The sequence below is a fragment of the Penicillium manginii genome (genome assembly GCF_028828005.1).
Source record: "Penicillium manginii strain IBT 31320 chromosome Unknown utg000004l:1.0-7231830.0:1.0-7236170.0, whole genome shotgun sequence".
Lineage (NCBI taxonomy): Eukaryota > Fungi > Ascomycota > Eurotiomycetes > Eurotiales > Aspergillaceae > Penicillium > Penicillium manginii.
Window position 1 is genome coordinate 5,099,465 of NW_026643105.1, and position 24,858 is coordinate 5,124,322.

The 24,858-nt window shown below is 50.9% G+C and overlaps 11 protein-coding genes across 11 annotated transcripts; 7 read left to right on the plus strand and 4 right to left on the minus strand.

The window, feature by feature from the left end:
• Nucleotides 1-289: 289 nt before the first annotated feature.
• N7533_005608 (urea carboxylase-associated family protein) lies at nt 290-1,302 on the plus strand (the record flags this gene model as incomplete). The annotated part of the gene is made up of 2 exons (XM_057102258.1): nt 290-1,028; nt 1,106-1,302. 2 exons carry the CDS (start codon nt 290-292, stop codon nt 1,300-1,302), a joined length of 936 nt encoding a protein of 311 aa, XP_056961888.1.
• Nucleotides 1,303-2,073: 771 nt separating this feature from the next.
• On the plus strand, nt 2,074-2,532 carry N7533_005609 (uncharacterized protein; the record flags this gene model as incomplete). Its single annotated transcript, XM_057102259.1, has 4 exons — nt 2,074-2,088; nt 2,157-2,197; nt 2,260-2,328; nt 2,445-2,532. The coding sequence occupies 4 exons, from the start codon at nt 2,074-2,076 to the stop codon at nt 2,530-2,532; spliced, it is 213 nt and encodes a 70-aa protein (XP_056961889.1).
• Nucleotides 2,533-3,297: 765 nt separating this feature from the next.
• Nucleotides 3,298-4,744, plus strand: N7533_005610 (alpha-ketoacid dehydrogenase kinase family protein; the record flags this gene model as incomplete). The annotated part of the gene is made up of 2 exons (XM_057102260.1): nt 3,298-3,503; nt 3,571-4,744. The coding sequence occupies 2 exons, from the start codon at nt 3,298-3,300 to the stop codon at nt 4,742-4,744; spliced, it is 1,380 nt and encodes a 459-aa protein (XP_056961890.1).
• Nucleotides 4,745-4,801: 57 nt separating this feature from the next.
• Nucleotides 4,802-6,339, minus strand: N7533_005611 (putative 2-methylcitrate dehydratase (PrpD); the record flags this gene model as incomplete). The annotated part of the gene is made up of 2 exons (XM_057102261.1): nt 4,802-5,940; nt 6,009-6,339. 2 exons carry the CDS (start codon nt 6,337-6,339, stop codon nt 4,802-4,804), a joined length of 1,470 nt encoding a protein of 489 aa, XP_056961891.1.
• An 855-nt stretch (nt 6,340-7,194) lies between these two features.
• Nucleotides 7,195-9,251, plus strand: N7533_005612 (uncharacterized protein; the record flags this gene model as incomplete). Its single annotated transcript, XM_057102262.1, has 3 exons — nt 7,195-7,287; nt 7,359-7,481; nt 7,623-9,251. The coding sequence occupies 3 exons, from the start codon at nt 7,195-7,197 to the stop codon at nt 9,249-9,251; spliced, it is 1,845 nt and encodes a 614-aa protein (XP_056961892.1).
• Nucleotides 9,252-9,425: 174 nt separating this feature from the next.
• N7533_005613 (glycosyltransferase family 32 protein) lies at nt 9,426-10,576 on the minus strand (the record flags this gene model as incomplete). Its single annotated transcript, XM_057102263.1, has 3 exons — nt 9,426-9,947; nt 10,027-10,182; nt 10,256-10,576. 3 exons carry the CDS (start codon nt 10,574-10,576, stop codon nt 9,426-9,428), a joined length of 999 nt encoding a protein of 332 aa, XP_056961893.1.
• A 432-nt stretch (nt 10,577-11,008) lies between these two features.
• On the plus strand, nt 11,009-13,407 carry N7533_005614 (transcription factor domain-containing protein; the record flags this gene model as incomplete). The annotated part of the gene is made up of 3 exons (XM_057102264.1): nt 11,009-11,090; nt 11,147-11,201; nt 11,262-13,407. 3 exons carry the CDS (start codon nt 11,009-11,011, stop codon nt 13,405-13,407), a joined length of 2,283 nt encoding a protein of 760 aa, XP_056961894.1.
• Nucleotides 13,408-13,766: 359 nt separating this feature from the next.
• Nucleotides 13,767-14,495, plus strand: N7533_005615 (O-methyltransferase; the record flags this gene model as incomplete). Its single annotated transcript, XM_057102265.1, has 1 exon — nt 13,767-14,495. The coding sequence occupies one exon, from the start codon at nt 13,767-13,769 to the stop codon at nt 14,493-14,495; it is 729 nt and encodes a 242-aa protein (XP_056961895.1).
• Nucleotides 14,496-16,278: 1,783 nt separating this feature from the next.
• On the plus strand, nt 16,279-16,947 carry N7533_005616 (putative lactoylglutathione lyase (Glo1); the record flags this gene model as incomplete). The annotated part of the gene is made up of 1 exon (XM_057102266.1): nt 16,279-16,947. The coding sequence occupies one exon, from the start codon at nt 16,279-16,281 to the stop codon at nt 16,945-16,947; it is 669 nt and encodes a 222-aa protein (XP_056961896.1).
• A 329-nt stretch (nt 16,948-17,276) lies between these two features.
• Nucleotides 17,277-19,634, minus strand: N7533_005617 (CCCH zinc finger and RRM domain protein; the record flags this gene model as incomplete). The annotated part of the gene is made up of 5 exons (XM_057102267.1): nt 17,277-17,594; nt 17,661-18,643; nt 18,700-19,323; nt 19,380-19,498; nt 19,570-19,634. The coding sequence occupies 5 exons, from the start codon at nt 19,632-19,634 to the stop codon at nt 17,277-17,279; spliced, it is 2,109 nt and encodes a 702-aa protein (XP_056961897.1).
• An 829-nt stretch (nt 19,635-20,463) lies between these two features.
• N7533_005618 (elongation factor 2) lies at nt 20,464-23,229 on the minus strand (the record flags this gene model as incomplete). The annotated part of the gene is made up of 4 exons (XM_057102268.1): nt 20,464-20,481; nt 20,549-22,983; nt 23,052-23,125; nt 23,222-23,229. The coding sequence occupies 4 exons, from the start codon at nt 23,227-23,229 to the stop codon at nt 20,464-20,466; spliced, it is 2,535 nt and encodes an 844-aa protein (XP_056961898.1).
• Between the last annotated feature and the right edge of the window lie 1,629 nt (nt 23,230-24,858).

The following is a 24,858-nucleotide window of genomic DNA, read 5'->3' on the forward strand; positions in this document are numbered from 1 at the left end:
TCGACTCCGTTCGTATCGACGATGCGGGGCAACCATTCGAAGATCCGAGTCCCAACTGTCGGATGAACATACTAGTACCTATATATTAGGTACAAGAATGTGAATAGTGGGGATTTACCGTCCTGGTACAGAGAACAGTGGTACACCCGGGCATTTTTGTACCTATAAATACTAGTACATAAGCGAGATCCAATAGCGCATTTGGATCGATTCCAGGTCGAAACGTCTCATTCACTCCAGGACTATCTAGCTCTCGCTACTAAGTGACCTATCTCCTCCATCTCGAAGGATGTCTGCCGCTCGTCGACCCCCACCAGCCTACACGGCCCCTCCTGACTCGGGCGTACACGCTACCTCGCAACTCTACCAGTCAATCTCCAAAACTGCATCCGATCCAGCAGCTCGTCTCCCCACGGAATCTTTCACGATCCGACCATGCTCTGGCCAGGCTTGGATAGTTCCTGCTGGCCACATCTGCCGGTTGACTACACCACAGGGCCCGCAAGTGGGTGATTTGAACATCTGGAATGCTAACAACCCCCGCGAGCGTATGTGGGCCGCTCGCACCCGTCAGATCCACGCTTCCCATGTGTCTGTTGGTGATCGTCTTTGGTCTAATCTACCCTACCTGCGACCCCTGGTGACAATCACTGGCGACTCACTCGGCGGCGGGCAATTGCATGATGTGCTTGGCCCAGATGGGACGCGCAGGCCGGAAGTTGAATTTGGGACCACGCAGTTTGGAGGCCGAGTGCATGATTTACTGGGGACTCGCTGCGACCCTTACGTCAATCTATTAATGGGCGGCGAGACATTTGATTTCCACTGCCACTCGAATCTCACCCGGGCCGTTGTTCCCTACGGGTTGACCGAGTTGGATGTTCATGATGTACTGAATGTGTTTCAGGTGACGGGTCTGGATGATCAGGGGAAATACTTTATGGAGACCTCCCCCGCAAAGTCGGGAGAGTACTTCGAGTTTTTTGCCGAGGTGGATGTCCTTTGTGCGCTATCCGCATGCCCTGGTGGTACGTTTCACTCTGACATTGAGGACGCGGATGCCCTGGACGATATTTCCCGATTGTGCTGACCTTTGTTTACTCAGGCGACCTCTCTAATTGGGGGTGGGATGACAAGGAGGGAGGTATGGGCGCGACCTGTCGTCCTCTGGGGGTGGAGGTGTATCAGCTGGTGGACTCCAGGGTGCTGGAAGGGTGGAAGGCGCCTGAGAGCCCCAAATACCAAGGCCAACACGGGATGCGTATGCCATCCCGCGAGAAGGACGAATATACTGGACTGTGATCCGATCAATACTAGACTAGCATCGGGACCAGGACTATTCCATCAAGAGCAAGATGACATGCATACACGTGATCGCCAGTGCCCCGCGTTTTGAGGACCAGGATCGTAATATCGTCATCGGGCATTTGCCGCATCGTTACATCAACTCGGACCAAACCTAAACTAAACTGGGCCAGCAGAATAGTGTACCTAGGTAGAGTGTTGGTCCACACAATGAGGTAATCTATCAATGGCGCAAGGAGTGTGCGAGACACATCATCATCACCGATAACCTGGTAGTTAGTCTGATATGTATGTCCTTGTATCTATGTCAAGTAAGCTAGTAGAAGCTACTTAGTACTGTATGCCCAGGTGTAGACTAATTGTAGAGACAATCACGACATCCAATGTTCATGTCGAACAGTGTGGAGACCAGCCGTGTAACCGGCCGTCGACAACCACCCGCTAGGTACGGAGCACAAGTGGGAAAAGAGAAGATTCCCAATTTACTAAAGTAAAAATCAAAACTCACTCTTATCAATTTAACTCATATCCCATCGGTGCAGGTGCTACTAGTACCCTGGTAAGTATTGCTAAACTGGGAAAGGGAGGGAAGTATTTAAGTCGCCCCTCCCCCCCACCTCCGCTTCTTCTTATCTCCACCACAGCTCCTCCTTCGCTCTTCCAACTCTCTCTCTCCCTCTCCAACTTTCTCTCTCTTTCTCTTTCTCTCTTGCTCAACCTCCTCTAAACCATTCACGAATCTCTACATCCATTTACCATTCAAACAAAATGCCTCTTTACAACGTATGTGACTAGTCGATCTCCCCACACCACCAACTCAAAGAAAATCTGCTGACATCACTCACATCCAGGTCACTTTGAAGCAGGATTCTCCTCCTGCCGAGCTTGAGAAGTTTGTCGACCTCAAAATCTGAACACACCATATCTCTCTGCTAACGAATCCCTTTCACTCAGGGCCAAGGATGATGCTCGTAGCGGTGGAGGCACCATCAAGCACGAGTATAGTCTCATCAAGGGCTTCACGTAAGTTGACCTGCCAGTTGGCCCCTCATACCCCTCTATCCCACCCCCTCCGCCCTCTTTCCCACTTGCGAATCAGTTTTCACTTTTTTGAAGATCTACTCACCATCAGCTTATAGTGTCGAGTACCCTGAGGACAACGTCACCATTCTGGAGTCGTCCGAGCACATCCACGTGGAGGCTGACGGCAACGTTTCGACCCAGTGATTCAATCTTCCTTTCTTGGCCGGTCTCGCTGTACTGGTAGATCGCTGACGCTTCATGGGCCCTCTCAAGATAAGCGAAAGATTCGACCAGACCAGTAAGGAGAGCGGGGCGGCGCTTTTGCTTTTGGCGCAATGACTCAATCCTATCACAAGGTACACCCTTTGCGCCATCTGACTATCTTTTGTACATACTTCGAGCGTTTGATCCCGACTGTGACGGTCCTTTCCCCTGTGTAGTAGGGACTGATTTTAACGAATGTCAATGACATCTTAACGATGAATTCTTCATCTGTTTTGTACCCTATTTGATTGCATGTTGATAAGAGCTTTCGTGGGTAACCCAGCACTGGGTACCATCACACTTCGTACAAAGGCGATGCTGATGCATCCTGCACCTTGGATATGCAGGGAGGCTCAGATCGTCATGCACGGCGTATATTGTATCCAATGTCGAGCCACCCCTCAAGTTCGCATGGTGGGGGGTGATATTCAACAAAATGAATGTTTGAAATATGAACCCGAAAAGTTTGTCTCTATGAATATACCCTTGTTTTAAGAGCACCAAACAAATACTAAGCAGATACTTTGCTCCGTGCTTAGCAGGGAACTTCCTACAATCCTACAATCATAAAACCGCGATGGTAGTCACTAGAGCCAAGCAGGCCGAGGATATCCGCCCCAGCGGATCGTCACCGCCCAACAAAGAGGAGCACCGAATTCAAGTTATCTCCCACACAACTTCCCCCTTCTTGCCCCACGGCACAAAATGGCTGGCATAATGTCAAGAACTCTACCGGTTAGAGCTCAAAGGAGACTATTGTGCACACCGCAGAGCTTACTTCGCCCGTCTTCAACGTCGCGGCCGGCTCACAATTGGTCTCTTCACAGGTCCGGCTCGGATGCCGCCAGAGACGAGGTTGCTCAACTCGCCTCAAGTCCTCGTCGACGCTTGACACTGGCAGATTTACTGAGGTATATTACTGTTGATTCACAAAACTCACTTATCTTGACCACCGCTCATGTAATCTCCATTATCTAGACAAGGCCGTCCACCACTGTCCAAAGAAGCGCTGCTGGCTTCAGCCAATTTCACCCTCTCTCTTCTCCCCGCGCGGTTAGCCTCGCGAATCCAAGCTCTGCGTAACCTTCCATTTATCGTCGTATCCAACCCCCATGTGTCGAAGATATACAACAATTACCAGCACTCGTTGTCTGCCCTACTGCCCTATCAACAACGGGAGATCACAACTCTCGAGGAGGAGAATCGCTTCGGTGACGCGCTCGCCGACCTTGTCCAAACACATACCAACACTATTCCCATCCTCGCGCGGGGATTCCTCGAATGTCAAAAGTATGTCAGTCCAGAGGACGTGACACGATTCTTGGATACCCATTTGCGCGCACGTATCGGCACTCGCTTGATCGCCGAGCAGCACCTGGCTTTGCATTATGCCTCACAACCGGTAAACGATGATCCAGCCACTAGAACACAGGCCGAGCCAGCCTCGCCCAAGAACTCCATACCGTCCAACTACATCGGTGTCATTGACACGGCTTTACAGCCTTCCCGAATCATCAGGCTCTGCGAGGATTTTGTCGGGGAAATCTGCGAGCTCAAGTATGGAGTCCGCCCACGTCTCGAAATTGGTGGAGAGCCAGAGGCTACCTTCGCGCATATCCCCGTGCATGTGGAATATATCATTACAGAACTGCTGAAGAATGCGTTCCGCGCGACTATCGAGTCAGGCAATGAACGCGAACCCATTGAGATCACAATCGCCGCTGCGCCTGACGTTCCCGGTAAATACCAACCGTATCAGGAAGAGGCCGATACTGGGGTCGATCTGGCCGAGGATACTTCTCATACGAATGAGACGATCGGGCACTCGAACCCTTCGTCGCAGAGTATTACAATTCGCATTCGTGATCGGGGAGGCGGCATCCCTCCAGAAGTCTTGCCTCATATCTGGTCATACAGTTTCACTACATTCTCTGATATGGATTTTTCCAATTCGGCGAATGGGAATCTTGACGCTTTGAACACTCTTTCTGGCAGTGGTGGTCATTTGAGTAGTATTGCTGGTCTTGGGTATGGATTACCTCTGAGTCGTGCCTATGCAGAATACTTTGGTGGTAGCATTGCTGTGCAAAGTCTTTGGGGATGGGGCACGGATGTTTACTTGACTCTGCAAGGAGTCGGCAAAGTTGATTGAAAAATTTCATGATATGAACAATACGGGTGCGGTCGCGCCAGATGAATGAGACTTGTCTTACAGTCTCCCTTTGGCCACTGGCCGAGCAAGCAAGTCCACCAAGTGTATGACCGGTGTATTCATGTTCTCAACCGCATGCAATATGTGGGTTATCTCTGTCTCTGAAAACAGATATGCCATATTGTGCATGAATTTCTTCTGCAACGCTTGTTTGGTTCGGGTGTCTCGCACATGGCCGATCGGGTACTCGACCAGAACCTCTGGAAGCACTGTGCCGTCTACAAGGACGACTGTCAACCCTGTGCCAATGCTCTTTATGTCCAAATCCAAATAACCCCGGGTGAGCTGTGGATCAGGGTGAACACTTATCTTGCGCCTGAGGTGTGCCAACTCAGCACTGACTGCCCACGGGCTTCCATCAGAGTAATCGGTTGCTTCTGGAGCACTGCCTTTCAGGAAAGACAGCGCCACAACATACTGAATACAATGGTCTCGATCTGCGGCATTTTGCAGGGGCCCAGCTTTGTTGATAATCAGGTTGGCCGCTTCAGAGGTACGCAACTCGAGACGTTCGATATGCTTCGCTGGCTCGGATAACCCTTGGTCTACTATCTTCTGGCGCTGCAAGAGAGCTGCTTCCACCGCTGAAATACCATGACCCTCGACTGGCATCGTTTTGAAGAAAACATTTCGAATAGTCCACGTTCCAAATGGCCTGGAAAATTCGAACCCACGTTCACCAAATGTTCGAGCCAAAAACCCCCATGGCTTTGCAGTCAATGCCTCTGGGGCCCCGGGCTGGCCCGCCCTGACATACAGGGCGATCTGCACAGCTCTGCGAGCGGCATCACCCGCGGCCCACCCTTTTCGTGGAGTCGTGCTGGTTTTAGAGCGGTAGACCCGGGTCGGATGCCCATCCATCCAGATATGAGAGATGGAAGCCATAATTTGTTCCTCCGTCAAGCCCATCAGCCAGGATACAACAGCGGTAGAGGCCAGTTTCACCAATACAACATGATCAATTCCATATTCATTGAATGCATTCTGCATTTGATAGCAGCCTTGTATCTCGTACGCTTTGATCAATGCTTCAAGCAAGGTAGCCATTGTCACAGGCGGTCCCGTATGCCCAGAACGACCCGATATCGAAGCGCGAGATAACCAATCCATAACGGGAAGAATGGCTGCTAGGTTATCTATATTCATTAGTTAATCTCTGTTTCTACTTATAATCAATCTACAATAATAACATATGATGAAATACCTGACGGATGGCCCCATTCTGCCCCTCCTAGTGCATCATTATGATCGAGATACCGTATCAAAACCCCCAAATCGAAAGCCCCCTCGATAGGATCGACTTTGAAACCTGTCCCCGGCACTTGAAACGCACCGGAGATGATCGTGTCCCGAATAAGTGGCCGGATCAAAGTCCTAGCTTCCAGGCTTGTTGCTGCGGTCTCAATCGCACATGCCAATGCATCAAGAAGTGCCATTCGAGCCCGTTCCCATATCGTTTCGTCGCCCTGGTCGAGTTTAAAGTGGAAGACGTAGTGTGCGATGTCGGCTATGGCCTTATCATACGGGCGAGCCATACTCAAGCAGCTTTGAGTATAATACCTATGGTGTAAGTTACTTCAAGTGGATGAAGTGGAATTTAATTTGTGAACTCTTGAGGATTTTGGCTGGACTACAATCTAGGGCATCTGTCATTGTGCGACTGTTACAATATTGCTTGACAAGGCTCGGCCTATTTACCTAGTTGTGAGTGATAGAATATTCCGTTGATCCGAGTCATCTTTATCGAGTTCTATGAGTGCTGGCAGCCATACATTCAACAATATCTGTTTTGCATTCTGCCGAAGACATACCATACCAACTCTTGGTACGTTGGGACCTCGGAGATCTCTTGACTAGCTATAGTTAGCAATTATCTCCGAGAACGACAAGCTATCCCGATACTAGTAGCGGCTGAATAATACAGCAGATGCATACTGTGACGAGCGGAATTATATGACCGAGGTGTGTCACTACCTACCTAGGTAGTACATTACTATTATGTGGGGGCTCACCAACTAGTGCTAGACATGGGTCTCGGTCTCTTCATCAGGTCGATACCGACCCGAGGTTGATCCCACATCGATTTATAAAATCAACAAAGATCGGTTTATCGCCTGGAAGGGAGGGGCCAATTTTGTATGTAGAACCTTGGAATATGGTTCTTCGGTAAAGCAAGAAGCTGGAGAAGATGCCCCCCCACGCCTCCACATCACTCGGACTTGTGTCCGAAGTAACGAGGCACTACCAGTGGACAGTGATTCCGCTCCAGCTTCCCCTCAATAAGCTTGATCAATTTGCCTTCCAGTATTTATACCCCTCGAGGTCGTCAGCTACCATTGCGTTCCTATGGTGTGAAACATTTGTAAAGAAGAACCAAAAAGCAATCATGTATGTGCACGTCGAGCATCCTGGAAGCCAGTTCTCAACTTACCCCATCCAGGGTTTATACAGCATCTTTTGCCTTTTTTGAAGCTCTATGGGAGGTAAGTAACCAAATCCCTCACAGCATCTAATATGACGTCCAAATTGAAATCCATGCTAACTCTCACACCAGGGAGGCGTAACCCATGTCTTCGTCAACCTAGGTTCCGACCACCCCTCCATCCTCGAGGCTATGGTCAAAGGTCAAAAGGAGAAGAGAGATCGATTCCCCACGATTATAACCTGTCCCAATGAGGTAAGTTGAGGATCACACCATTCGAAGATCAGCATCTTACCCCTCCCCCCCCCTCCTCGGCTACCTTCGGAAGTCCAATCTATACAACGAATCAATCACATCCATTGACTTGACCCCCACTGATCTAAAACATGAGGGTAGATGGTCGCACTATCCATGGCCGATGGCTACGCCCGTCTATCAGGCAAACCACAGGCAGTCATCGTCCACGTCGATGTCGGAACGCAAGGACTCGGCGCAGCAGTGCACAATGCCTCCTGTGGACGCGCACCTGTCCTTATCTTTGCGGGCCTCTCGCCGTACACGATTGAAGGCGAGATGCGCGGGTCACGCACAGAGTATATCCACTGGATCCAGGACGTCCCCGACCAGAAACAGATCGTCTCGCAATACTGTCGATATTCCGGCGAAATCAAGTCCGGCAAGAATGTCAAGCAAATCGTTAATCGGGCCTTGCAATTCGCCACGAGTGACCCCAAGGGCCCGGTATACCTTGTTGGTGCGCGCGAGGTTATGGAGGAGGATATCGAGCCTTATCAGTTGAATCAGAAGGTTTGGGGTCCTGTTGCCCCGGCGGCGTTGCCTCCTGCTGGCATTGAATTAATTACATCGGAGCTGGCTGCTGCGAAGAATCCTTTGGTTGTTGTTGGGTATACTGGTCGACAGGCTCAGGCTGTGACGGAGCTGGTGTCGTTGGCGAACAGCTTCCAGGGAATTCGTGTGCTTGATACTGGGGGTAGTGATATGTGCTTTCCAGCGGATCATCCGGCCTGGTTGGGCCTGCGATATCCTGGACACGAGGCTGTTCAGTCCGCTGATTTTATCCTGGTGATTGATTGCGACGTACCCTGGGTCCCTACCCAGTTCAAGCCATCTGAGACGGCGAAGATCATCCATATCGACGTGGATCCTCTGAAGCAACAGATTCCTGTCTTTTATATCCCATCCATGGCTACCTTCCGAGCGGATTCTGTTACCGCTCTCAAACAGATCAATGAGCATGTTGCTAGCAAAACTGAGCTACAGAAGTTCATTGGATCTGATGAAAATAATGCTCTATACCAGCGCCGTCATGAAGCCTACCAGACACGGCGGAAAGAGATTACCGACCTCGCAGTCCTCCCGGAGGGGGGCCTGAGTGCACCCTTGAATGTCAACTACCTCATGGCCCAAGTGCGAAAGTCCTGTCCAGTCGATGCGATTTGGGCAATTGAATCCGTGACTTTGACACACTTCGTCGCTGACCAAGTAGCAGCCACCCTGCCAAATTCCTGGATCAACTGCGGCGGCGGTGGCTTGGGATGGAGCGGCGGCGGAGCACTGGGCATCAAGCTTGCTTCAGATGTCCAGCACGGAGGACCTGGCAAGGGTAAATTCGTCGTGCAGGTGGTTGGCGATGGAACTTTCCTCTTCTCTGTGCCCGGGTCTGTCTATTGGATCTCGCGTCGCTATGGAATCCCTGTTCTGACCATCGTGCTGAATAACAAGGGCTGGAATGCCCCGCGTCGAAGCATGCTGCTGGTCCACCCGAGTGGGGATGGCTCGCGTGCAACGAACGAAGATTTGAATATCTCGTTTGCGCCGACGCCTGATTATGCTGGCATTGCGAAGGCTGCGGCTGGTGGGGAGATGTGGGCTGGTCGGGCGTCGACTGTTGAGGAGTTGTCGCAGAAATTGCCCGAGGCTATTCAGAGTGTTTTGAATGGTAAGGGTGCGGTTTTGGAAGCGCAGCTTGATGGAACGACTGGCAAGTATGTAGATAAGTCATAGAAGTAGTCAGATTTGTCGGTATTGAAGAGAGTATCTCGTCGCATTTCTGCAATGATACTTTGGGATCAGGGACCCCGGATGATTATATTCTATGGGTTGTAGACTGAGGTATAGTTAGAGGGTATTCATTATGAGTATGTAGAGTAGTTGGAGAGAATATCATCTGCCTTCGACCTAGGCCGCTGATTGCTTATGCGCTGTCTCGGGAGACCTACGACTAGAGTATCGAATGCACGCCCACAAGACGAGAAGGAAAACACTACTAAAGAAGAGCGTAATGTAGGCAATATTGTCGCCTATGACAGAAAACATCCGGTTGTCCCAATTTGCCCACGAATTCCCATCCACCTGAGTGAAGAAAACCCAAGGGTCTGCACCAGGGCGCCCATCCATGAGAATGTGATGTAGAGGCGTTGGCCCGGGCTCGGGACTGTTGACGATCCATGACTCTTCGCGTGATAGTAGAGAATGATATCTTTCCCACATCGCTGTAAAGTACCACTGGCCGCTGGCGTACATAATCGTGACGTAGGGAAGTATGTAGTTCACTTGCCAGCGGAGTAGATTATCGGTCAGGAGGGAGAATAGCGGATGGCCACGTTCGCCGCCGACGATATTGTTGCTCAAAGCTCCGTGGCCGCCATCAGTAGTAAATGCTGGATAATAGAGGAGTGGTTCGAGACTTGCCGCGCAGCCCTGGTAAGAACGTGGAAGTCAATAGGCGAGTTGGTGTAGACCAGAGAGAGAAAGGTATGCCGATTGAGAATCCACTCACGTTATCCAAATCGATGTAGATTCCACCATAGTAGCGAAGAACAAAGTATTTGACGACATCAACCTTCTGCACGGGATATGGGTATCGATCGTAGGCGGGGATGAACCACGGGAATTTCTCCTCGATGAACTTGCGAGACGATTTGGCTGTCCACAGCTAGGGTAGCAACTGTCAGCTTTGTAAGAGGACTACCTAGGTATAATTATCCAAAAAGGTCTCGGGAGCTTACCATATGCTCCCAGTCAGGATGAAGATTCATGCAGGTTTTCCGGGCCGCAGCCCAGTCTGGTCGAAGAGTATCATCATTCGCATCGTGCCAATTGTGGAAGATCTGGTGGATAATTTTGGGAACCAGGGGCTCTCGTGAATCGGGCTTTATCCTGTGGGCCGCTGCAATCTGGGCCTGCGTGATACGGATGCCGGAATGGGGCTTTGTGAGACCAAATAATTGGGCAAAGGTGATGATGCGGGAGATGGTGTAGATCACTGCAGCGATGGCCAACAAGGCGAGAGTGGTGAGTAGAACACGGCGATACAATCGTGGACCCATGTTGGACTCACAATGGAAGAGATGAGGGTGAAGAGGAGAAAGGGAGTAGTGATTGAATGTGCCAGCCTTGTCCCAATGTGAATCTGTCGATCTTGATTGCACGTGGTTGCCATCAGGAGATTCATTGGTAACATACAAATACCACAGTAAACATAGATAATAGTATAGTATAGTATAGTATACCACAAGATAAAGTTAGATGGGAGTACTATTTTTCTCAATATTAATCGAGTACAGTTATCCATAATTAAGTATACACTTCATCCATAGTTGTAGATACTAACTAATTAGTTACATAGTGTGGGTCACGGTCGCAGCTCTAGCTTCTCCAAATTGGAGAAACGGAGAACTTCCCGCACTTCCCAACTTCTCCGCATTTCTCTCTTCCCTTCCCCCACCCCCATCAATCATGCATCATGAATATTATGAACCATGAGCAGCAAGCCCTATCAGTGCCGCCGATGTCCACGGGCCTTTGCCCGTCTGGAGCATCTCCAGCGCCACGATCGCTCTCGTCCGTCCGCCTCCGCCTCTGACTCATCTAACCCGCTCTGCTAATCCTTTCGACAGACACCAAAGAGAAACCCTACACCTGTGGCCAATGCCCCAAGGCCTTCACGCGAAAGTATTTAATCCATCTTCAATCATGCACCCGGTCACTGGCCCCCTCCTAACAACAATCTAGGGACTTGCTGGCTCGTCATGAACGACTCACCCATCAAATCGGAGACAGTCCCGCAAGCCATGCACAAACACCCTCGCCTTCCCGTCCCGTTTTTGATGGCCTGGATACATTAGCATCGGTTGTGGCCAACCACGGTCACCCTCATCTGCCACTGCCAGGGAGCAATGGCCAATTTACGGACGCGCTCCCCGCTCGCGAGGCCCCGGTGACGCCTGCAACCCAATCGCAAAATCCACAAACTCCGTCGGCAGGCCCGACGACTCCGATGGATGGCTCGGTTTTTGGCTATGCAATCGATAGTCTAACTGCAGGCTCATACGAAGGGAACGACTTCACCTCTTTCCTTGACAGCGTTCCTCTGCCGAGTCACCCTTACTCCCCCGCTTTTCAGCCCCTTCCCCTATTCCCGCCTCTAGTATTCTCCCCAGTCACGGACTATGAGCAGTCCTCAGAAAGAGATCATCCATCCGCAGAGACGGCTTCCACCCCATCAAGCTCTGTGCTGCCCCGTCATGGCGCACATCTGCCATCCCTGCAACCAGAGGGGTACCAAACTAGCGCCAAGGCACGCCAGCCCACAGGATTCGTTCCTGTCACAAGTCAATGCCGTGATAAAGTTCTCACCCTTCTAAAGGGCTTTGCCACTGTAGCGCCGAATCCTTCGCTGCCTTCCCGCCATGCACTGTCTCGATGTCTGACGGGATATCTGATGGGATTTCACGACCACTACCCGATCGTACATAAGCCTACACTGGACATCGACTCTCTGGGACTTCCACTTTTCCTCGCCATGGCCGCTCTAGGTGCTCGCTATAGCCGAGAGCCGGATACAAGCATGCGCCTATATCAAATCGCTAAACCTGTCACGCTAGAGCATTTTCGCAGAGTCTTTCAGTCGGGTAGCTTACCAGCAGTGAACGCAGCTAATGATATTGATACCCTTGAAACCGTTCAAGCGCTGCTAATGCTTATGTCTGTCTCGTCGTGGTTTGTGGATAATCCGCCATATCACGATGCGCTGTCGATTCAAAGTCTGATGGTGACGCTCCTCAGAAAAGACGGTGTTAACCTTTTACCGGAGCAAGATGGTTCATGGGCCAGCTGGATCCGTTATGAAAGTGTGAAGCGCACGAAGCTGATCGTTTTCTGCTTTTTCAATATTCAAACAATAGTATTCGACATACCCCCAGTCATCTTGACCGAAGAGCTATCTATGGACCTCCCCTGCACGGAGCGAGAATGGCAGGCTGCTACTCCGGAACAATGGGAAGCGGCGCGAAGCCAAAGTCAAGGGGAGCCGGGATTCCAAGCTGCCCTGTTGGCTTTGTTTGCCCCTGAAAGTGCAATGGAGCCAGGGTTCTCCTCTCTAGGTGGAATTGTGTTGATCCATGCGATGCTTCAAGACATCTGGGTGATGACCAAAGCGACTCGCTTGGCTCTGTCACGATACAACCGGCTCGGCCCACCTGTCCCCTCAACACCAGGGCTGCTTGCCGTTGAACAGGCATTGGAGAGATGGTGCCAGTGCTGGGAGCGCAATCAAGAGTCATCGATTGACCCCCTCAGTCCACACGGCCCACTGTCCTTTACTTCCGCAGCCCTGCTCCGGCTAGCGTATATCCGGCTGAATGCAGACTGCGGTTCAGCCCGGCAGTTGCAGACTTGGGATCCAGTGCAAATTGCTGCCAGTCTTAATGATAATCTCTCCGTGCAACGTGGAGATCGCCTAACAAGAGCAGCGCTCCACTGTGCACATGCACTAAGTACCCCAGTCAAGCTCGGGATCGGATTTGTGGCGCACTCACAGGTCGCTCTATGGTCGAACCAGCACGCCCTATGCTCGCTTGAATGCGCAGTGCTTCTGGCTAAATGGCTCGAAGCGGTGACCGTAGTGAATCCAGATCCCGCATTAACGAATCAGGAGACTCGCTTGAGGGACTTTGTGTTGGAGATGGTGATGGAGGCCCAACACGATGTTTCACGCGAGTGGCTCCTTGCGACTAATACTCGACTCAGTGCAGCTGTTACTAGACTATGGGCGCGACTTTTCACTGCGGACTATATTTGGGAGATGGTGAATCTAATCGGGCGATCATTAAGTAGCTACGCGGATCTTTTAGAGCAGAAGACAGCCCATGTAAACTAATAATCCATCATTATATGAGACCAGACTATGTAAATAGGGTAAAAAACGGTGCTGGTGGATTTGGTCTGCTTATTCTACGGGGCAGATGTGCATTAATTTAGCCAAAGTGTAATAAACAGCCACCGAATGCCTTCTCGTACGTGCCGTGACAACATCCGAGCGGATCGATGCAATTCCGACGCCCTTGAGCGTTGACTAAGAGCTCGTCCATACTCGGTGACTCACCCCAGCCCTACTTCTATGGAGACAGTTTTTAAACTTCTCATCGCCCTTACCTTGTTACACACGAATCTCACCTAGACCAACCTTGCACCTAAACAGTTTAGCCGGAATCAATCACCAACTTGAACCCATCCACCATGGCCCCATCCCCGCTCACCGCAAGCCCCCACCTCCAGGCCCACCTCAAAGCCCTACACTCTCAATCCTCGGTCCAAGAATCAGGTTTGGACTGGGCCAGCCTCCCCAAGCAATGTACCGATGCATTCGACGATATCATGCGCGACAAGTTCATCGCCCTGGACCAGGATAAGTGCGAATTGATCTATCATGTCCTGCGCAGCATCAATGCCAAGACAGTCGTCGAAGCTGGAACTAGCTTCGGCGTGAGCACCATCTATCTTGCTCTCGCCGTTGCTCAGAATGTAGCCCGTGATTCCCAGGCTCAGCAGGGAAGAGTGATTGCCACGGAGAAAGAGCCGTCAAAGGCAAGCGTTGCGCGAGAGAACTGGGAACGCGCTGGAGATGAGATTCAGGGCGTGATTGATTTGAGGGTTGGTGATTTGCGAGAGACTTTGGAGAAGGACTTGGGAACTGTCGACTTTCTTCTCTTGGATAGTGAATATATCTCTCACCCTTTTGATGGACCATTGTTGACTCTTTCTTCAGTTTGGACACCCCTGGCTCTCCCTGCTGTCAAGCTTGTCAAGCCATATCTCAGACCCGGTGCCGTGATCATGGCTGATAACACGCTCATGGCGAATGTTGGTTATGAAGAGCTTTTGGCCTACTTGGATGCGCCGGATAGTGGGTTCCGTCGAGTAACGCTGCCCTATACCGGTGGCCTCGATATGATTATATACCAATAGGCTATGAGTAGACGAGCTATCAGTACACAGTACTAGTAGCTAGTATCAATTTCTGAATGAAGAATAACTAGTAGGTACATACTCTATTACTTAAGCTCCTTTCTGCTTCAATTTTCAACGACCAACCTCAAACTTCACACAGATCTCGGGAAGGACTCGAAATTGCTCGAAATGATTCTTCATATTCTTCCCATGCAGAACGGTGTTCGTTTTCGCCCTGTAGGACCCAGTGGCTGGGAGCTATCTGTTTCATCAGGTGCCGGTATCTGTCACCATGCAGAAGATAACTGTTAAGGCAAGCCAGATCATCCACACATATTGTATCTTTGGGTTGTTCTTTAAAGTCCCCCTCAAACCGTGAATATGGACCAGGGTTGCCAAAACACCAATGCGTCTGACGACTCGGAGGACTGTCGTCTTCTAGGAGGGTAATGCATCGCGAAGTAGGGTGAGCATCAGTCTCATTCTGCGACTCAAATACATCTGGTTCAACCCCTGACCCCAAATTAATCCACCGGGTTATCTCGAGTTCAGGACATGTGAACGGCCTGTATACGGAATTTCTGAACCGCGACCTCCTGCACGGTCTGCTATTTCTGGGCTCCGTTATATCGTCAATATAGTCCCGTGGCCGAAACGTTAAGCCGGATAGAATCATAGCATGTTCGTTCGGGTATTTCCGAGTCTCTACCCAGGCGTCCGACTCTAGGCGATAGTAAATGTCACTATATCGTTTTTCCTGTGCTCGCAAGCAGAGCATAGGCTTATCAAGCCCCTCGGACATAATTTTAGCCTCAACAGAGATAAGACGGATGGTCTTTCTTAGGCCATCTATGCATTCCCGAACTTCGGTGTAGCGGAGGGAATCGGGATTTATTCCGAAATCGGGCCCAAACTGGAACCATCTCATGACAAGTTGAACGTTGGCGAAACGAAATCGAACAGGAGGTGGGAGGTAATTGAGGCGAGCTGGAATCCCGCCTATGCAGAGACCATCTTTGTTGTTCATACATTCGTAAGGGGTCTGCTCTGGAAAATCAAGTCTGAAGAGCTTTATATCTCGCCACTTATGAAGTCCCAAACAGTCGAAACAGAAGTGAAGATGCGGTAGCTTAGGGTCCATCATTTTCAAGAATTCTATGCGATTCTCCTCCGTGAGTCGGAAGGAAGAAGTCTTTTCGAAAATATTCGGGATGTATCTTTTCAACGCCCTCTGTAGGCCGTGGCTAGATAGCGCGAGGCTGGCGATGTCTACTGGTGACAGGGAGTCGCAGACGCATAGTATGAGTTCAATGGGGAGGTTTCCCAGGTTGCGTGGCATGGATCCGGTCATTTCAATTCAACAGCGAGAGTAACTTGAAGAGATTGATTGTAGAGAGAGATTCTATTGTGAGATAAAATGACGTTCTATTAGAAAGCTCTATACTAGTATAACGGATACTAAACGGAGAGTCCGGTTCCCAATCGGGAACTGAATCGTGAGAGTACCATGAAATCGACAAAGTTTGTTCGGACTCAAGCCTAATTTAGAATAGAAGTAGAATTAGAATTAGAAGTAGACATCATGCAAATAGCAGGGTAATCATTATATTCAAATTCACATTCCAAAATTATCAGCCCTGGAGGTTGCACTTCTAGGGCTTAGAATAACTAACTATACCCCGCAAAGCTAAGTATACTTCCCCCCACCTCCGCGAATTCCCCTCTTCAACTCAATTCGACCTCACATTCTCTTTACCTTCCACGATTAGCCCCGCAATACCAGGAATACCACACACATCCAATGGCAACCAACAACTTCCGCAATGTGCCCAAAAACTTGAACGAAGAAGGCGCCTTCTGCCCCGGCGGTGCAACGCCGACCTTCAACCCACCCCAAACCTCAACAACAGCAAACTACCGCCTCAACCACCTCGCAATCCGCATAAAAGATCCAACCCGCTCTCTGCACTTCTACGTCGACCTCCTCGGAATGCGCGTCGTGTTCTCTATGAATGCCGGCCCCTTCACGATCTACTATCTCGGCCACCCGCCGCCCGGTACGGAGGATTTGGATACGTGGGCTAAAGAGACTAGTGAGATTCCCGTCATGACGCGGACGAGTGGGTTATTGGAATTGTACCATGTTCACGGGACAGAGTCGAAGAGTGATGAGAATGAGGACGATGGCGGAGGAGTATCCAGCGGTAATGTGCCGCCGAATTTAGGCTTTGCGCATTTGGGATTCACAGTGCCGGATGTTCCCGTCGCGGTGTTGAGATTGAAGAGTGCTGGCGTGACGGTTCTGAAGGATGTAGGTATTTGCGAGAGGGGACATGTTCCCTTGTCGGAGTGGGAAGCTGAGAGGGGTGTGGGTGTTGGGAAGATTCATCCCAATTATGCTTGGTTCTTTGAGAAATTTGCCATGGTGGTTGATCCGGTGAGTTCTTTCTATGCTCTCTTCCAAGTCTAATATGACCATATTGGTTACAAGAATACACATTATCCTTTCAAGTTGCTATCATGATACGGATACGTGCGTCGGGTTGGCCGATGGCTTGAGCTGGAGCTAACTAGGTACTTCAGGATGGATATTCGGTCGAGTTGATCCCACAAAATATTTGAGCATTGCCGAATTCTACCTTTACGCATACGGGCTAGACTACTCTGCTTTTGACAGAACAAGTTGAGCGGGCAAGAGAGGGGGCCGACTTGAGTTTTAGCATCAAACAGCCCCAATGCATATTTGTAAATTGACCTATACACATCCAATGGTACACGAGGTAGGATAATATTATGCTTTTACCAGCTTTCGTCCTCCGCCACGTCATAATCCATCTCATTATTCTCTTTGCGAGGTGGTGGCGGTGCGCTCACTGTCGGAGTCGAATCCATCATCACGTCTTGCTCGTCATCGCCGCCACCATTCTTTGACTCTGTTGATGGGATAGGTGTGGCGACGGGCAAGTTCGGAAGCCATGAAAGTTGGGCCTCGCCCGAGGAGGTGAGAGACCAGGGACTGAACATGAATTTCTCGGCTTGGTATCGCTCTTTGAATGCCACGACAACAGAATCGGATTGGCCGGGGTTTGACTCGATAGACTCGTAATCACCAACACCCTGGAAAGAGAAATAGTTAGTATTTTTTTTTTTTTACTTTTTTTTGTATCATGCAAAGTGACTTACCATCAGGTGCTGACGCAGGGCTTCATCCTTCTCCGAATGCAGTGACACGCCCGATACAGCAACTCGCCGAGGTCGGTTGTCTAAGCGTAATACACCTCCACGGCCGCGGGGAGCAAATCCACCTCGGCCACGATATCCGCCTCGGAATGAAGGATCGTAGGTTCCACGTCCACGGTACCCACCTCGGGCACGGAAGCCCCCACGGCCACGATAACCGCCACGGCCGAATGAAGCGTCGGCATTGGCGTCAAGACCGAGAGTCTTCGCTTCAGCCTCGAGAGCGGCTAATTGTGCGCGGAGCTTCTTAGTCTCATCGCTCACATTCTCGTCCTCGACCTGCATGCTGGAATCTTCCTCTGCACCTTCAGTGCCGTTACTCGGCGCAACGCCCAATCGCTGGAGAAGGCGTGCTTTTTCTTCCTGCTGCTTTTTCATGAGTTCGTCACGCTGGCGCTCGAGAGCTTGCTTAGCTTCTTCGGCTTCTTGGCGCTTCTTCATTCGCTCCTCGTGTGATTTTTGGGCTTCCTGCTGTTGCTTCTCAAACTCCTCTTGGTTGAATGCGGGCTCCTCGGGCCTGTTCTCGTCGTTCCTCTCGTCGCGCTTGGGTTTATGCCAGTAGACCTTTACAAACCGGTTGTCAAAGATCACCTTCGGACTGGACCAGGCCTGCTTGGCCTCGGCAAAGCTTTCAAACTTGACCAAGGCAATCTTTTTGTATGATTGCAATGTAACCTCTGCGATGTTGCCAAATTGAGAGAAGAACTCGCGCACTGCCTCCTCGGAGAACTTGTCGTCCGGAATTTGTTCCACGACAATTGTGGTGATAGATCGGTCCTCGTTTGGTCCTGCAGACGAGAAATCGGACCGGCCGCGTCCTCGTCCGCCGAAGGCACCACGGCCACGGCCACGTCCCCGATCATTGCCACGCATAGAGCCATCTCTTTGTGAGTCGGGCATCATGGTCGAAGATCTCGGATCATATTCTTGAGCAGTGAATGTTAGTCGAATAATCACAAAAGCATCAACAACAAGAACATACCGTTGTTATTGGAGGACTCGGGTCCCCCATGCTTGTAAGGGCAAGCAGCACCCAGATAGCAGATACCCTGATTCTCATACAATGGGCAGGGCTGGTTGGCCATCTCTTCGGCGCCGGGCTGGCCTGGACCTACAGGTATTCCTGGCATAGGCGGCATGCCGGGCATCTGGGGGAAACCCATACCCTGCATAGCCATCATGGCTGCCATGGGGTCATTCGGGTCGAATGGTGGGAACCCAGGCATCATAGGGAATCCGCCAGGCTGACCTTGTTGGAACTGCTGCCCGGGGCCTTGCATATGACCACCTCTGCCCATGCCCATCCAGTCACCACGAGCACCGCCACGGCCGCGACGCGGAGTTTTCATAGCACGATTCTGCATATTCCCACCATCGCGCTCTGGCTCGCCTTGGAATCCCTCGTTGAATGACCGCTTGCGACTGTTGAAATCGCCTCTCGGACCAGTGGGAGCGCCGGTGGGTGCACCGAATGGCTGCTGGGACAAGGCCGTGGGAACGGGTTGCGGGATAGCTTGAGCTTGAGGAGCTTGCTGGGCTGGTGCTGGCGCGGGAGCTGAGTTCGGGCCAAAGTTGGCAAAGAGCTCATCCACGAATGGGGCGGTATCTGGACAAGGTCAGCGACTGATCAAAAGGACTCAGCGCACGTTCTGGCAAGCGTACGTTCGCGGAGAAAGTCTTCGAGGTTATCTATCGAAACTTTTCGGATCTCATCATCTGGCGCGTCGGACCTGATAAGTGCCAGCACATAGTCTGCGAGAACATCGGAGTCTGCATCGGAGCTAAGATGAGAGAAAAGATCTGTCAGCTAGGATTCATGGTGGAAAACGACAGTGTCTTGCGAGTGGCTCACATGTCCTCCAACTTCTTGACAACCCAGTTCTTCAGCCGGTCGGCTTCTGCGTCAGTGAACTGCATCGCGACAATGGTCGCGGGTCTCCAGTCACTTGAGTGACTGAATTGATAGAAACAACGGGATTCGAGTGCTTAAGGTGCCAGGAATTGCCAGAATTCGGGTGACGGTAAGCTGTAGAGAGCTGTGGGACAAATTCCTCACGCGAAGTTTTCAGCGATTTCTCCTTAATTGTGGAGGCAGCAAGTCAATTAATGCAGTTTATGAGAGCTGAAAAGAACTCTCCTCAATTCACAGCAACAGGCGTTCGGGATTAAAAGTTTGGGAGCGAAGAATCAACTGAAAACGCGATGGGCGCGCGATAATGATCACGTGATGATATGATGGCGCCAAGATTTTCTCGAGTGTGGCTAGATGTGGCGTATGGTGGCTGCAGTCAATATGAAGGAGTTGGTGAAGAGCTTTGACTTGTACCCAGAGACGTACAACTTGATCATTTACAAGACCGCGAGACTATGCTGCTACAAGTTCACTGTGATACAATGTTACAGGGACAGGCTACTACAAGCAAATGCACAACAGTTAAGTCCAGCATACCATGTTGATTTTCATGTCCAAATGGCAGCCAGACAGCAAAAATCAGCAAATAGGAAAATCAGAACATCATCAAACAATAACTATGGAGACAATAGCAAACGGACAGCGTCCAAAGGTGCCCTAGACAACCCTCGGCGCTCCACACTTTCTAAAGACGGCAGTGATTGAAGCAAGCCCGCCAAGTGGCGGGTAGGAATTTTTGTTTGAACCGGGAAGTTGTATTGCATTCATCAATCTCATAAAAAAAGATTCCATATTTGGCTCCCAAGAGCGCAGTTTGACCGGCCGTTAACTTTTTTACAGCTTGTCGTAGTACTATTGAGAAATTAGTTAGTAAATGATGGATCAAAAGTGAAGTAATAGAATATAGGTGCAAACTTACGTTCTCGTAGCCGGGAACAACCTCCTTGAGACCCTTGCGCTTGCGCATCTCGGTAACAACCTGACCAGGCTTGGTGGTGGTGTCCAGAGGGGAACCGCCGGGCAGGATAGCCCAGTGATCGAAGACGGACTGGGGGAAAGCCTGACCACCGGTGGCGGAGCGCAGATCGGAGTTGAAGCCGAAAGACTCGTTGACGGGCAGGTAGGCCTTGACGTTGAACAGAGGGGTACCGGGGCGCTGCTCCTCAGTGTAGACGTGACCACGACGGCGGGTGAGGACACCGTAGATACCACCCATAGCCTGCTCGGGAACCTGGATCTCGACGTTGAAGATGGGCTCAAGGAGACCGGGCTCGGCCAGCATAGCGGCGGCGTACAGAGCACGACGAGCAGTGGGGATGATCTGACCACCACCACGGTGAATGGCATCAGCGTGCAGGGTAACATCAAGGATGTTGAAGCGGACGGAACGCATGGGCTCCTCAGCGACGGGACCCTCACGGGTAGCCCACTGGAAACCGGAGACAACGGAATCCTTGATCTCGTTCAGGTACTGAACAGCCTTGGTCTGATCAATGAGCAAGTTGGCACCGGTGGTGTCGGGACCGAAGCACCAGATCTTACGGGCATCGGTGACATCCCAGCCGTACTCGTCAGCCATGATACGGGCACGAGCCTTGAAATCGTCACGGGGAGAGATCTTGCCGGACTCGATGGCCAGGGAGACCTCCTCATCCATGGGCTGAGCAGTCATGTACAGACGGTTGTGCTTGTTGGGAGACTTGGACAGAGCAGTCATGGAAGAGAGAGCAGTGACGGTCTCACGGTAAGAGACAACGGGGTCGGAGATACGGAGAGGGACACCGGCGTGGTCCTCCTCGAGATCCTTAAGACAGATCTCCAGGTGGAGCTCACCAGCACCAGCGACGACGTGCTCACCGGACTCGTTGATCATGGTCAGGACACAGGGGTCGGACTTGGACAGACGCTTGAGACCCTCGACCAGCTTGGGCAGATCCTGGGCGTTCTTGACCTCAACGGAGCGCTGCACAACGGGGGAGACGGAGAACTTCATGACCTTCAGGTTGTGGGCGGTCTCATCGGTGGTCAGGGTACCGGACTTGAGCAGGAACTGATCGACACCGACCAGACCGACAATGTTACCGGCGGGGACGTCCTCAATGGGCTCGACAATACGACCCATCATCAGAACGGTACGCTGGATGGCCTTGATGAACAGGTCCTCCTTCTTGCCGGGGACGTAGTTGGGACCCTGGATGCGGACCTTGACACCGGACTTGACGGTACCGGCGTAGACACGACCGAAGGCGTAGAAACGACCCTTGTCGGAGGTGGGAACCATCTTGGAGACGTACAGCATCAGAGGAGCAGTGGGGTCACAGTCGCGGATACCAATGCAGGCCTTGTCATCGAGGGGACCCTCGTACAGAGTCTCGGCACGGTACTTCTGGGCAGTGACGGGGGAAGGCAGGTGGATACAGATCATCTCCAGAAGAGCGTCAGCGGCAGGCAGGAACTTGCGCATGACACACTTGAGGAGCTGCTTGCCCTCGAGCTCCTTCTCGTCGTTGGCGAGCTTGATGTCAAGCTTCTCCAGAAGGGTGGTGATCTCATCACGCTTGTTGTGGTTGACAGCAGCGAAGATCTTGAAGATGGGGTCCAGGATGAACTGGTTGAAGGCACGCTCCAGAGGCTTGCCATCGGCACCCTCGGACTTGTTGGTCCACTTCTTGGTCTTGGGGTTGAAGTAGTTGTCGCCCCACAGACGCTCAAGCATCTTCTTGCGGTCGACACCGAACTTCTTGGCGTACTTGACGGCGAACTGGCGGACAGTGAAGCACCAGCCGTGAAGACCGGAACCGAAGGCAATGGTACCTCTGTCGGGGTAAACCTGGACGTCACCGAGAGTCTTGTCGAAGTAGGTGGAGATGATGACGTTGACGGACTCGACGGTACGGGAGAAGGACTGGTACAGATCCTCCTTGGTGCACTGCAGCTCGAGAAGAGCACGATCAACCTTGTTGATGCACAGAACGGGCTTGATACGCTCGGTCAGGGCCTGACGCAGGACAGTCTCGGTCTGGACACAGACACCGGAGATACAGTCGACAACGACCAGGGCACCGTCAGTGACACGGAGAGCGGCGGTAACCTCAGACGAGAAATCAACGTGACCGGGGGAATCGATCAAGTTGATCAAGAACTCGTCACCATCGACCTTCTGGGGGATCTCCTTAAGATCCTCGGGGTCGGGGAACTTGGCGTACAGGGAGATGGCAGTGGACTTGATGGTGATACCACGCTCCTGCTCATCAGCACGGGTGTCCATGTAACGACCCTCACCAGCCTTGGCGGAGGAAATGATACCGGCACGGTGGACAAGGGCGTCGGACAGGGTGGACTTTCCGTGATCGACTGAAAGTAGATGAATGATTAGATGGTGTAATGAGGAAGAGAGAAAGTGATTTTGGGGGTGAACATACCGTGAGCAATGACGGACATGTTACGGATGTTCGCCGGCTTCTCCATCAGGGCACGGATCTCCTCAAGAGTGAAGCTAGAGTCATGATGTTAGTTGGGGGATGTTCATCAAAGATCTCAGGATTTGCACAAATTTTCATCATCTTGTCGGGGATGCATTCCAAGGACTTACTTGACCATCTTGACGGTTGTTCTCTCAAATAAGCCCTAGAGGCGGGGTAATGAGAAAAGGAAGAGAGTTGAAAAGAGCAACACACACAAATGATCGAGACCGAGTATGAACCCGAGTACGATCAAAAATGCCTATGTGCAAATGCTCCTATAGAGAGGGGATGGGGAGAGAAGAAAGGAAGGAAGGTCGGGAGGAGGGGAAGTGGGAGAGAAAAAAAAATCAGAAGAGAAGCCCCCACTTTTTTGGGAAATAGCCCCGCTCGGTTTGTGCGTTGCCTCTCTACCTTGCCCTCTCTACCCAGCAGAACAGGGTTGACACGGGTTACCACGAGTTACAGTCATTTCTACTTTCTCTCTTTCTTTTCCAAGATCCCTGGGATTTAATCAGTGACTCACTCACAAGTATGGCTATCCGAATAGATCCGTGGATATACCTTGCCAGAGCTGTTATTTGGAACGTGACAGCACACACAGCTCTCAATTGCCACCGAAGCTAAGCTAAGCAAAACTCAAGTACTCTCGGTTCACCCAACGGGGAAACCAATTCCTAGCCTACTCCGTAGTAGCTCTCCTCCCAATCTCCCCAGCCTCTTCCTGCCCGAAATGAAACCGCACATTGTCTCGAAACGCCCCGCCACTCACCGCCCACCGCGGGGTTCAGTTTCTTGGCTTACTAATTGATCGCCCATATGAAACTAACAAATAGTAGTTAATAACTATAGTATAGCATAGCATAGTATAGTACAGTGTTGGATTCACTAGATATTACAGTTAACTCGTACTAATGGCAAATCGACTACTAGTAGTATTCCTCCCTCCTCGGCTAGTCACGTGCTGAGTGGCGGCCATTGTCAGTGCAGACCCGAGAGTAGTACAAAGACAAATTAATAAAAAAGCTGGAGAACTTTCAAAGTTCTAGGGGAAGCTAGCGGTATCTATGGAGTAAAAACAGTAGAGTCCATTCTGGTCATACCGAACTGCTGCTACCACTACTACTATTGGTAGTATTGCTACTGGAGCAACTTCCCGGACCGACCCGTACTACTTGCCCCTCTACCTTTACCTCCTCCGCACCCTCAGAGTCATGCTGGTAGCCTTGGAATCTCTTTGGAATAAAAGCCAAAGTCTGACTCGTAGTACTAGTAGTGGATGGAGTTCCAAGGTTTTAGAATTCAAGTTATACTACTAGTACTACTAGTACTATTAGTCATGTTCAAGTTAAGTAGTACCTAGTACTAATTGATAACCAGTCGGTACTATATACCTCTGCACTGGGGCACTGTGCCCAACTTAAAGTGTCAACACCCTCCAGGGCTCCGAGTCAACTTAATTTTCTATAATTAACTAATTATTGGAGCAATTATAGCCAACAGTAAAGACTGCTTGAACTTGAATGATTGGTTTGTCATGCTGACATTCTCCATTTATCCGTAATGCCGCCTTGCCGCAAATTGTCTAGCGCTGACGGAAATACAACTTCACCATTTCCCTTCTTTGACGGCCCTGCAATACTTAAAAACCGCGGAACTGCCCCGTCGATTTGTCACAATCCCGATCTTTTTTTTAAGCAATTTTACTACCAATCGCCTCCTTTATCATACTACTATTTAAAGACTACTTCCCTCTGCAACAATGGCC